We start from the raw sequence: 13,496 nt of genomic DNA on the forward strand, positions 1-13,496 counted from the left end.
CTGATCCACTCCTTTGAGCTTCAGCCTTCTCAAGGTCCTTTCCAAGCAGACAATAAGCAAATTAATTCTTGTTTTACACGTTTTTTTTCTCTCCTTGTTATCAATGAGCTGGTAATTTACTGCAACAGTTTAAATGCTTCATCAGCCACAACACAACTTTGAGCTCCTTGTGCAGTTAGGTAGCGTGAGTCCAGTGAGCCCTACCCTGTGCTCATCAATAATAAAGCAACAGGTAACAGCCTGAAGCAGCTTATTTAGTTTCCTGGATTGGTCTCTGTGGGTTCATCCCAAGGAATCCAGAAATGCAACCTGCCCAATACCTGAAATAGAACTTAGTCATACATGGAAGACTCTCTTCAGTCATATGCACACGTACTGACTCTTTCACTGCCCTATCACTAATGGACATTTTTGTGGCTGCTGAGCTTTCTGCATGTAATTGGCCATTTTAGTGGCCGGCCAATCACTTTCCCGTTGTAAAGCCATCCCCACTGTAGCTCATGCTTCCATGCAAAAGGAGAAGGAGGGAGATCTCAACCAGCTGTCAGCAGAAGCACAATTAACAATCTGTTGTTTCCAAAGAGGAGTGTTGTGTGGCCTTTACCTGGTCAGTGCACATTTAGCTGTGTTGCACACACCTTGACCTTGGCTTTGAAAAGGTGCTGGTAAAGCAGTAAAGATACAGGTAATCCATCAGTTCCTCACTGGCTGGATCAACATCAGTGATAGCCATTCAAGGACTGAAGAGTGTTTGGGATCTACCAGAAGGAATCTGTTTCTTTCCTTCTTTGTTGTGTATATAAGAAGATTTTTCTTTTCCTCTCAAAATGTTTCGTACATGAAATATCAAAAGTAGATTCCTCTCCAGCAAGAATTCAAATTCATTTGTTAGTATTAGTTTGAAGTCAGATTAGTTCACAAAGAGAGGTCTCAGATAAGCTGTATTAATTTGCAATTGCTGTGGTTCATGCAGGTGTAGTTTGTCTTAAGTGCTGTAACAGTGTGTCCAAATATAGCTGCCTGAATATTTTTAAGGGGAATGTAAGAGTAGCTCATAATAAATGGAAAATGATTTGAAGGTTATTTCATGCACCTTCATGAAATTTCACATGTTCTGAGTTATCTTGGTATAATCAAGAGGCAAAAGTTCCTTGAAGAAATACTTTTAACCATGCTATCTGCAAACCAAATGTTGCAGCCTTATGCTAGTAGTGATGGTAGTGAGAAACAGCAAAGGTGACTGGAAGCTGTTTGTAAACAAAATATACTTTAGTCTGTCCCTAAATGCCAAGCTGAGCACAGCCACTAAGTAAATAAAAGCAACTTTGACTTCTTCCTCTTAAGAACTAATCAAAAAGTTGTTCTGCCTTATGTTGTTTTTTTTCTTTTGCACCAGAGATGAGAAATCAGCTAACGGTGGCCACATCTTCTTGTTTTGTTATATCTTTGTGCTTGCCTGAAGTTCTCTCATGTGCTATGGTAATGTTTTGATGTACTGGAAAAACTGCATATCACAGGGGCTGCAGCTTATTCATTTTTCTGCTACTGGCAGAGAACACACAAAGATAACTTCTACTCAAGCAGAGTTCCAAAAGCCTTTTTTTTTTTTCCCCTGGGTCCACCTTTAAAGTACAGCAAAAAAAATTTTCTTCTGCATCCCTCCAAATTGCTTGGATACAGAATTAAGTCCCTGCATGGAGAAAAATCTGTCCGTTGTGCCAGAGGAATGGCCCTGAAGGTCTTTGTGCTGTCACAGCTCAGAAGAATAAAAGCTTCTTCTTAGAATGTGTAATTAATCTGGATATCTGTGAACTTACACTGCAGCTAATTACAGCTATAGTTTAGGACACAGCTCAGGGGCCTGTCCAACAGGGTCTTCCACTTGAACTTCTGTTTGAACTGAGTCTGTGATGTTAACAGTGCTCAGAGTTCTTTGGTACTATGCTGCTTTCCCTTCTTGACAGCTGTGATTCTTCAGTGTCAGCAGGTGTGAATCCATGAGCAATGCCAGATTTGCAGCAGGTGCAAACCTAGACTGCGTATTTTTGTTGTTTTTCTTATAAATTGGAGACTTCATGAGGGCAGGCAGGTGTTCTGTTGGCCTCGTACCAAGCCAGCCAAGGCACATGACCCTTGGTACATATTGGTACATGGAAGTCCTTCCAGATGCAACTCAGCAATTCATCTCTCATGTTTGGATGGCAGGCATGGGAGTATAGGGACATAACGTGGGAGACTGCTCTGCCTGTGCAGTCCTCCTGCATTTGATGTCTTAGTTCCCTGCAACGTGTGTCAAGTTACTGACTTGCTGAGAGCCTGGATGTAGTTTCCTCTGTATTTTTCCAGCCACACATTAGTTATAGCCTGAAGAGTTTGTGCAGCAAGGCTGTGTCCTACTTCTAATTTGTGAGACCTACCTGTCTGTGAAAGTCTTGCTGCTTAGGAGCAGGTATGTTTTCAGTTCAATTTTTCTGTAGTGTCTAAAAAGAGAGCAATTTGAGGCAGCACATAGCTGATTTTCTCTGTTTTAATATACAAAATAAGTATTTTACAGAGTCTTTTTAAATGGTGAGAAAAATCATTCCTACGCCTCACTCCTGTAGGAGATGCTTCTAAATCATCAAGTTCTAAATTCTGTGAAGAGGAAAAACACTTCTCTTCCATTAGCCTTAGCAGCCATTTTGTCAGCTTCCCCTTAAGTATTGACCAGATGCACTTGGATGTTTTCATTTGATCCTACTGTATATTTTCTATTGAACCTTTGTGACTAACAGAGGCTTAATAAGACCTACCAAGGTCTACAAATGCTGTAGAGCCAGGTACAGCAGTAACAGGCAAAAGATCGCAGTTGGGTCCCAGCCAGACTTGAAACAGGGTGCAGCTTTGCAGTAACCGACTTTCCATGTTGATGAAGGAGTGATAACCAGTGCCTTGTTTCCCTTGCTGCGGATGGAAAGAAGGAAGTTTTGATGTGCTCCTGAGAATTGTATTTGGTGCTCCCAAGCCAGCTTGGAAATTCCTAGAAGAAACTGAAGGGAGGATTTCTTGTCCTGTTCCCCAGGTTAAAATGCCTTTTAAGAATCGGGAAAACATACAGTTTAGCTTCCTGCTGTGCACGTAGATCTGGAAGGAGCAGGGACTTCAAGCCACTGGTATAAAGTTCACAAACTTGGTGATGTTTCTTAATAAATCCTAAACATATTCTGAAGTGACCTTGCTGATGTGTTTTGTATGGGGAAGACGCATTTTTCCTTGTGACCCAAGCTGGATGTCTCTTATGGGTGAGGTAGTCTCTTCTGAGGATTGGTGATTCTCCGGAGACCTTTCAATCGACTGAGCAATTCCGTAATGAAGTCCTACAGCAAGAATTGCAGGAAGATGGATGTTAATTCCATTTCTCACTGGCCCAAAGAGCACTATGCCCTTTATGTTGTTCGCATGTTTCTCTTCACTCTGACCAGAAATCAGGATTTTTACATACATTAAGCAAATGTATCTTCTAGCTTAGGAAGGGAGACCCTGTGATGGCTGAAGAGGGTTTAAAAACCCCTCTTCTTTCCTCTCCCGGTTCCCTTTGGAGCAGCCATGTTTGCTTTTTTCTGCAACAGCTAGCCTGCCTTCCTCCCAGTGCTTGCTTGTTCCCCACTGAGATGACCTCAAGATGCTATTGTTTCAGGCTCCCCTGCTTCCTGTTGCCACCATAACCTCCTGCCCACTTCTGCTACCCTCCCAATGTAGGGCAAAGCATGCTGTCCCTCTTGTTGCTTCCTTGCTGAACCTGTAAAGCTCCATGTAAGGGACTGCAAATCACGCTGGATCAGTGCCAGTTCTACAAGGAAGTGGCTGGCAGAGAAGGAGGTGGAGCAGGACACACGTAAGACTAATGATAACCTGGAGCAGGGGTTGAGGACTGACAGACCAGGTAGTTGAGCAGTTAATGGAGATAAACCCCATTGCTGACACAGCCAAGCACTACGGACCAAACTGGGCCATCTGGTTATTCCAAGCAGAAATCTAAGTGACTATTTTGTCTTCTTGATATTCAGGTTATGCCCTCTGCTCCAACAGATTAAAAGAGTGTAAACAATGTTAAATTATTTTATTCATCATTGTACTGAAAATAAATCCTCTTTTGGTTCACAAAAAACAGGAATTTCTCACACCATAAATCCTTTTTTATTGGCTAGCTCTTGATTTGTTTATTTTTAATTATCTGTGCTATGATGGATCAATGCTTGGACTAGGTGGTCTTAGAGGCCTCTTCCAACCTTAATGATTCTGTGCTTCTCTGTGACTAGTGCAAACTTTGCCCTCTCCAGGGCGAGTAACATCCCTAGAAAGGCAGCACTGTAAAGGCATCCATCTCACTTTCTGTATGTTTGTCATTGTACAGCTAAATAGAAAAGCTGGATAAGAGATTTAGATTGATGAATAACATCTGAGCACAATGTTCACATGCAATTCACGTGACTGAATCAGGGTTGGGGGACTCTTCTGCACACCGCAGTGTGCGGTGTAGGCAGTTGCTGTCTGATGTACGTGCCACACAGCAGAATACCGGGCTCTGTTCCTTTGAGTACTGTTACAGTGATGTTTCCTTAACTCCCTAACTCAAAATCAAGACTTGTAAAGTTCACTGGGGGAAAAAGTGTGTATAAAACTGACATAAGGGGCCACTGCTCAACAGCGATCTGCCCAGTACAATCTCAGGACCACCCTCTGTTCTCATCTTTCATATGCTAGAGTGTTCTAAGCTAAAACTGCATTTAATTAACACCATGCTGTATTGCTGTGATGCTTAGCTGTCTGCTGGGTTAAACCACAGCAATGCCCTTTCTACACTGAGGACCAAGTAGCAATTCAGCCTGGTCACCTCAGGATACCTGAAACATGGAATTAATTTTGTTTGTCTGCACAGTATAATCCTTCATCTGCTCCACTGCTCAGCCTTCATTTCAGCCATGTAGATTTACACTTAATTTTATAACACAGCAGAATAAACTGGCAAACACTTCCCACTGAGGATTAAACAAATGTGGTGGTAGGCAAAATAACATATTGGCTATTCAGCCAAGTAGCAGCAAGCACTTCTAGAGCACAGCATAATATATGTATGTCGATGGTGCTTGACTCACCTCTGTTGGGCTGGAGCACTCATGGAGGATTTCCTGAAAGCCAAGGAGATATCATTTTAGTATTTCATAAGTTGATCCTTCCCTCCAGCTGCAAAAAGGGTATATAATCTTACTATTCTTGACTGGCTACAAGACACAGGGAAGCAGCGTGCCATATAGTATGTTCATATTCTGCAACCCAAACACCATTTCTGCATTACACCAGAAGTTCCTGTCTTTAAGTCACCAAGTTCCTATGTCTGACCTGTAGTTTTAATTTCTGTTCTTCATTAGGGACCTCCAGGAGATCTTCAAGGTCAATTACTGGTCCAGGAACTTCTGCATCTGTTTTCTCTCTTAGCTAAAAAGAAGAAGAAAAAAACCAACACAGTTAATAAACCCTCAAACTTTTAAGAACTCTAGAGACCAACTTTGAAGTAGTAAGCAGCTGGGAAGGAACTAGCTACAAGAAAACCATGCTACAAAGCTGATGTCAGGATATAAATCATCTCAAAATGAGAAGGTTCTTACCAAGAGGACATTCATTCCAGCCCCTCAGTGGTGTCTGCTACAGCCACACATCTTGATTCATCATCTGCTCCCACCTCAACACTTGATCCCTGCTCAGGGATCATGGTCTGTGATGAGAACACCTTTTCAAGAATATCCAATGTCAATTGCTAACTGCAGTGCAGTGTAATCCAGCTTGGGACAACCTACTTCTGTAAAGGGTGTGTGCAAATTGTTCATCAAACAGAAGTCCATCAGGTTTAATCTTAAAGAGGTACTATAAATACAGGGAGATTTTAAGCTTTTTAGCTACATACATTCACATAGTTGGTATTTATACTGAGGATTTTTGCAGTAGCGAAGAAACAAACAGCTATGCTTTAGAAAGGTGTAACTTACTATTTGTCAGCTTTCTCTAACAGGAATGGGAGTGATATAATACAGTTTTAAAGTGAGCGAGACCCACGTGTTTTGGTGACTGGAGTTACAGTCTCACAGTACAAGTGGATGTTATTTGGAAACATTTGTAAACTTGGCCACTGATACATTTTAGCTCCAAATGACTCTACTAGACTGTAAGGATGGCAGGCTGCATTTTCCAAAGTAGCTGCAAAATGAACCATCAACAACACAACACTAGTGATATTTTAACATACTACTCAGCAGAGTAAGGGTAACGAGTGATTAGCACGGCACCTAATAGAGATGCATGTAAAACATTAAACACTAAAGACAGTATTTACGGGAAAAAGAGAGAAACTGTTTCCAATCAGTCTCTGATACCATGCCAGAGAGGAAGCAGAAAAGCAGTGGGAGTTGAGCTTTGTTACACAGCTGACTTGACAACTAAGAATAAAACAGTTACATGTACTGTACTGTGACCCATACAGCATTTCTTCATAAAAGTAATAGTTTTCACATGACTGTTTAGACAACGGGTGTTGATCTGGTCTAAGTAGGGACTGTGGTCCTGCTTCCAAGTGCAGGGAAGGGTCTTGAAAACCCAAATTGTCTCCAGAGTCTTAGTTTTGTTGTGAAAAGCCTCAAGGCAGTAAATAGCATAGCAATCAGATTATCTGTATCAGGAGATGATGTTTGATCTAACCTTGCTGGCAGCTGACTCTGCAGGGCCATTTATTCCGACTGTCACATAGGTTTCTGGAAGACGTGGAGAAACACTGCACTGCCAAGGGCAGGTGGAGCAAAGGAGGAAGCTGATGGGGAGCTGATGTAATGGAAATCAGAGGATCCAAAGAAGCCCAGGCTAGCAGGGCTAACTAAATAGTCTTGCTACAGTGCACGGAGCAGGGCAGGAGGACCTGCTGGACTTCTGGGTACTTACAAGTCATCTATTGTGGCACACTCGTTTATTTGAACAGGTACTATGTAAACATCTATTGTACGCTATTAACAATCTCTGATTTGGATCAGCATTGCATGATATAATTCCTGTTGGGAATGTCTCAGTTTGACCCAGTACACCAGGAAGTTGCTAAAACTGCTGTGCTGGAGTGGTGCTAGCAAAGGCAATTTATTTGCAGTCTGTTCCCATAAGGGAATGGCTGCATTTCTCATTTGTGCCTACTGGAAAAAAATATCTCCTCTGAGGAGCTACTCTGGTAACAATGAACAGCTTCCAAGTAGTCAACTCACAGAAAAACAGAAGTAATAATGTAGCCTGAGTTGTTTTTCTGACATCTTTACAGGTGTATATCTGTAGACTTAGACAAGTGAGAGTAGTACACATGGAGTTACATCTTGTGTTATGTTACTGGTGGTACCAAGAAATGCTTCACATCTATCTCAAAAAAACTTTCTCTGAACTAATATTTTTAAACTACTGTCATTACCCAAAGGGCAAAAGGTCCTGATGCTCAAAGCAGCAGCCACTCTCCTTGCTCATCTCTTCAGAACTACCGTGCCACTTTTGCTTAGTCCTTCAGGTTGTGAGCATCAGTAGGACTCCAAATTCTCTCTTTTTGCTGGTTTTGTAAATGCAGATATCATAAATGGATACATCTTTCAAGATGGAAATGAGATCTTCTCCCCTCTCCTCCCTCAGACGTTGCCTGTCAGGAACATTTGTTTCTTCTCAGGGCACAGTGATATTTTGGGGTGGCTGCCAACTCAATGGGACCATTTCCCCTTGAGGAACTTGTATAGATAAAATCTGCAGCCTTGAGGTGCTTGCACTTAACCTTACAATGGTGTTAAATGGAGAGATTCCAGTAAAACTAAATAAAATAAAAGCAGAGTTAGCACCATCTTGCATGACAGGATGAAATAGAGGAAATGGCTCTAGTCCTTTTAAAGCTACATAAACCACAATGGTAAAAGCAGACATACTTCTGACACAAGAAGGCTGGAGGGAGCATGTTGCTAGACAGGTCCAGATTGAGATGCATACCCACCCAAATTTCCAGGGAATGCCAATGTCTAACCCACCTCCAAATGGGCTCAGCATATGCACTGGTCTCTCAAGTGTTCATAGCTGTCAGACTATTCATCTCAGGCCACACTGAGAAGTGTTTCCAGAAACACCACCTATCCTGCACCATTCAGGCACTGGACCTAGTTGCTCCTAAGTCTCCTGGTAAGACAGCTCTTGGATACATAAGAATGAAGCAGGACTGACTGTTGCTGGTGGTAATGAAAATGCAAGCCAGGAATACTGCTCTGGGGAGTTGTGTAATTTGAGCATGTGTTTTGTTTCAGTTCCCCTGCTGCTAGTAGCATGGCCAGAGTCTGCAGTTGCATATATAGCTTTATCCCAAGTGCCTCAGGATAAAGCCACAAGGCTGTGGCCAAAGGGATGAAGGATGCGCTGAATACCTCAAACCCAGCTAGCTCAGGTACTGCTAGCAGCAAAACTGATGACAAGGATCTATTTCCAGTAAACTGAGCAAGAACACCTCTATCCCTGCACACAGCCTCTCATCCCATTCCCCTAATGAGCGAGGAGCTGTTTTGCCCCAGCTACTCACCGGGAACTGGTACAGCTCCTGCAGCCGGGCATTGATCCACTCCTCCAGGTCTAGCCAGCGCTGTAGGTCTTTGCGGTTGTACTTTATGGTTAGCTTGCCCAGTTTCCTGTGTGACGATTCCTCCCCAGGTTTCTCTGGAGTCTGGAAAGTCACCCGGGGCAATGCACTGGAGTTGCTGGCCATCCTCACTGCTTCCTCCTCTCTGCTCCTGACTGCTCTCCTCCGTCTTGTAGCCGGTGTCTCCCTGCAGCTCCTGGCTCACAACACAAGCCACTCGCAGACACCAAAGGCAGGCAGCATTGGTGATGCCAGGGAGCGAGGCAGGGAGCCACAGTGTGCACTGCAGGCAGTGTTACCAGAGTAGGCTCTTGGGTTTCACAACAGGTGCTACTGATGAGCGGGGAGGGAGGGGAGATGGCTTGGTGTAATAACATCTGCTGTTAAAACAAGCCAAGTGAAGCAGGGAACCGATGAACAAAGGCTGTTAATATTTAACGTAAGTCAGCTCCAAGAAGCAGAGGAGGTGGGGAAGAGGAGGTTTTGAATTACTTTTCCTACAGGTGCAACTGACGTGTGTGTGCAAATCCAATGGGCTGATCCACTCTTCTATAATGATGGGAATACTAGGTCAGTGGTGTTACAGCCAAACTTGGGCTCAGTAGTACTATTTTACCCTGTTCTGCAGTCTATGTGTTTCTTCTAGATTTCTGAAAACATTCTGTGTAGAAAACCTTGTGACCTGAATTTGTGATCATCTGAGCAAGGCGCTCCTGCAATAAAACAAATGATCTGTGCTCTTATTTAAAAAAAAAAAAAAAAAAAAAAAAAAAGCTATATGTGGTGTGGTGAAGTACTGCAGGTTAAGGGATAAAGCATTATCTCCTTTTCATAAAAAGGTATTTATGGTAAATACGTCCACCTGCTGAAGCATTGTAAACTGTTGTTAAGTGTTTATTACCGCTGTTTGCTTTACAATCTCTTTCTTACCAGAAAAGGGGTTAAAGGTCTGCAACATTATTGCCCTGTCTTACATTAGGGCACATGGGCAGCGCAGTTCTGAGGGGCAGAAATCAGACCGGACTTGTTTATGGGGTGCCAAGTTTCCCCTAGATGCTGTGTCACACCCCTTTTTCCACCTGTCCCCAGAGCCCTCCCGTGACCTGCTGCAGGTGCTGCCCTGGCAAAGGGCTGATCCTGAACTGAGACCTTCCGTCATGAAGCACATCAGCAGTTCCTGTCACGTGGGCTGCGTGGAAAAAGCAGATACACCAGGGCTGGCCTCTTCTGGAAGTTGTACCGGGTACCCCTGGAACAACCATGTCTCTGTGCCCAGAGGGACAGGGGCAACCAGCCAACAGCAAGTCCTACATGGGCCAGCAGGAAAATGGAGCACTCCAGCCCTTCTTTTTCTCCAAGTTTGAACAAAACCCAAAGATTTTCTAAGAGAAATTTTCACAAAATTCTGATTCTGAAGCTTGCTTCAGCGCCACTACAGGGAAGGATAAAGTACACCTAAAAATGGTATCCTTGTTCCCTGCTTTTCAGACAGCCTAAAGTTTCTGTTCAGGAGACAGCTGTCAAGTAATTAATTTACTAAGCTCTCCTCATTTTTCCTCACTACTTGACCGTATTCCCTCTCTAGTCTCACTCTGGAAGCTGTCTTATTTACACCAAAATTCCGCAGAAAAATCCATACCATGAGAGGTTGGGATCATGCTCCTTGAGGAGAGATTCTTAACAGTTAAAAACATTCCAAACTCTCAAACATCTTCTGACATGTTTACAGCTATTGACTTTTCAGAGGTTAACGGGCTGGCTGACTACATGGTAAATCTGAACCAAAGGACATGCTCTGCCAGGCATCAGTTGTCTCCAAACAGAAATGCTCTATCCTGGTGTCCAAAGACTGACATTTTCTCTATATTTTCCTTGCTCCCACTGCCCCGGAGGCTGACGGATTTTCCTGAAGAAATGGCATAAAGACCAGAGAAAGTGGTCAGTCCAAAACCTACAGTGGCTGAAGGTGCCAGCAGGAAAGCTGTCCCCTTCTCCCAGTCCTGTGTGACAACCCCAATGCTCTTCCTCAACACTAGATGGTCTGAGCTGAATTTATGAAGGATGAGATGGATATGGAGAAGAGTGGAATACACCTGGACCTAGTGCCTGCTCTGTGAGCAGCTTGCGCCGCTGTTACTTTTAACCTCACTCAAGTGCAAGCAACAGGTTGAGATAAAGCATGTGAGAAGGCCATGGACAATCTCACCACATTGCTTGCACTTTATCAACAAAGCAATGAGCATGGCGCCCTGGTGCTGCCTGCATCAGCCACGGGGGAACGCCAGAGGCATTCCAGGACATCTGCAAGCCAAAGCAAGCAGCCTCGCAGGATGTTTGTTATGCCACTCTGGATTATTTGTGCTTAGTCATGAATTATTTGTAACAAGAAGCTGGAGATACAGAAATAAATGTTTACAGATAAAGTAAGGTTCCTCCAGTAATAAGCTAATTGAATCAATCATTAAACAAGAGGAAGAAGCGCAAAGGCTATGCATGAAACCACCCTGTGAGGGTGAGGTGCTGGTTCCAGGACACAGCACCAGGTGCCTCATGCAGAACAGGCCATGAGGCTGGTCCCCTGCAGGAAGGCTGCATCTCCATGGGTGCACAGCCACTTACTGCCTGCAGGCCTGCCCTAAGAGGGAAATTTTGCCTCTGAAAAGTGCAAAGTGGGATTCAATTCCACAGAGGTGGGCTTCTGTGACTGCCCAAGGCCTGGGTCAGGGAAGGCTGAGTGCTTGTGCTGCAGTGCCAAACAGCCACGACACTGCAGAGACCCGGTGCATGAGAGCTCCGGTTACACTCATCTCCTCTTGGAGCTGACAACCTCCATCCACAGCTGTGACCAAAGCCGGTGCTTCTCCTTCTCTGCGAACTGATGATGGCTGTTACACACCTTCAATAATTCAGCAGGGCCCCAGCTCCTCTTTCTGGAGAAGCAGATTGGCCTCTTTCCCTCGAGTCCCAGCCCTGAGAGTACATTTTTCCTTCCAAACATCCAGGAGCCACTCTTTGCCTGCTTTAGAAAATAATCACTTTCCCTGTGGTTACAAACATGGTAGTTAGCACAAATTGAGCCAGGAAAGGCAGCAGAGGTGACTGTACCAACATGAGGTTGACACCACAAGGTAAGGACGTGCTGCACTCTCTTGCGGGCAGGAGCAGACACAGGAATGACCCCCACCACTCAATGCTTAGGTGAAGCTGACAGATAGATTCCAAATGGATTATTTGGAGATCTCTGAAAAATCCATCCGTGTTCTTTTGTTGCTCCACCTCTTATATTGCTTTGCTGTTCCCTTACAGAAGGAGACCCACAGTGCTGGAAGTGTGGTTGGTGTTTTCGTGCAAGTCCTTGAATAGCAGAGTTGGAGGCAAGTAGTGGCTGAAAGATGAAGAGCATTCTCCTTGTTTCCCAACCTGTTTTCAGCATTTCATTCTGTCTGTATAGTTCTTGCACCAAGAAGTGTGTCGTGACACAACCCCCTGAGAAGGGGTGCAAGGGACCTGCTGGGAAATCTCCATCCCCAGACGCGTTGGAGAGCATTCTCCAGAGGAGGCACTGGCAGATGGCCTGTCTGCGGCTCACCAGGGGCTGTGGTTGCTGAAAGAAGGGAGGGAGAAGGAGGAGTCCTAGAGAACACCACAGCCCAACAGGAACAGCTGAGGTTACTTCTGGGGACTTCAATGGGAGATGTTAAACTTCTGCTTCCTGCATACGGGAGGCTCTTTGCTTCACAAAAGGAGCCATTTCCATGCCTATCTCCCTGTAAAAGCCTAGCACAGAAGTGGCAAAAATGCAGATGCTTTCTGGTGTAACTAGTTTCAGCACAATTCCATCTTCCTTTCCCAGTGCTCCTGTCCTTGACACCTTACCGTGACTAGCAACAGTAAAATAAGAGCCACAGTGCCACAGAGGATGGCAGACAGGAACTTTGCAAAGAAACAACACTCTTTGTGGTGCCCTCCCCACAGCTGCCCTTGGAGCGGTGGGAAAGGCTCTGTTGAGGACTCAGCAGCCTGTCATCCTTTCCCTGGCTGCATTCCGCAGGACGGGTTGTTAGTCACAGCCTGTGAGATCCCTCCCCGTCTCCTTCCCTTGCCACATCTTTGTGCCGTCACTTGTATCCGGGTCTCGCCCCTAAACCACACCAGGAGGTTTAACCTGAGGCAAATATGACAAAACAAGCAAGCAAGCAAACCTGTCTCCCCAGCACTAGTTACACATGGAGCGGTTCCCAGATAAAGCCAAGCAGAGCGGAGCCATCTGCAGCAGCTTGCATGCTGTTGGGAAGCCACTGCAAGCCATGGTGCCACTTGGGTGGGCGAAGGAGACCTGGAGCAAGTCCTCCTTGTTTGTCTGCCTGTCTGGGTCTGTGCATCGTGGCAGCCAGGCGCCCAGAGGTGCTGGGGTCCCCACAGCAGTGACATCGAGGCAGGTGACACAGGCTCCTGTGCGGTTTGCTACAAGCCGTGCGTGCCTAAGAGCTGCAATGATCCTGGTCAAATATTAAGCCACTATGTAGTTCAACCCCCCAGGTAAGCAGCTGAATAACTATTATTGCAGGACTAAGAGCAGGCACTTCTCGGTCCATGAAAGACAAACAGTAACCATGACTCACTGTTTCAGGACCCCTTTTAAAACACTCCCAAGCCATAAAATTGCACAGCCTGCTTTCTCTTCATGCTGATATGAGTAACACACGGCTCAGCTGGAGTCATGGGGAATAATTCGTTTGGCAGAAGATGAGGCCTGAGCTGGGAGCTCTGAACTGGGAGCAGGTACTAAGTTGGAAGGAGAGATACTGCAATGGAGAGAGGTTTCCTGCAG

At 44.9% G+C, this 13,496-nt stretch overlaps 1 protein-coding gene across 1 annotated transcript; it reads right to left on the reverse strand.

Moving 5' to 3' along the window:
- Positions 1,471–9,074, reverse strand: PPP1R14D (protein phosphatase 1 regulatory inhibitor subunit 14D). Its single transcript, XM_021403330.1, is given in 5 exon segments — positions 1,471–3,356; positions 5,136–5,168; positions 5,380–5,475; positions 8,609–8,830; positions 8,833–9,074. Coding segments are annotated over 5 exon segments (642 nt in total). The 5' UTR covers positions 9,043–9,074; the 3' UTR covers positions 1,471–3,275.

This window comes from Numida meleagris, chromosome 6, assembly GCF_002078875.1.
Source record: "Numida meleagris isolate 19003 breed g44 Domestic line chromosome 6, NumMel1.0, whole genome shotgun sequence".
In the NCBI taxonomy this organism is placed as follows: Eukaryota; Metazoa; Chordata; class Aves; order Galliformes; family Numididae; genus Numida; species Numida meleagris.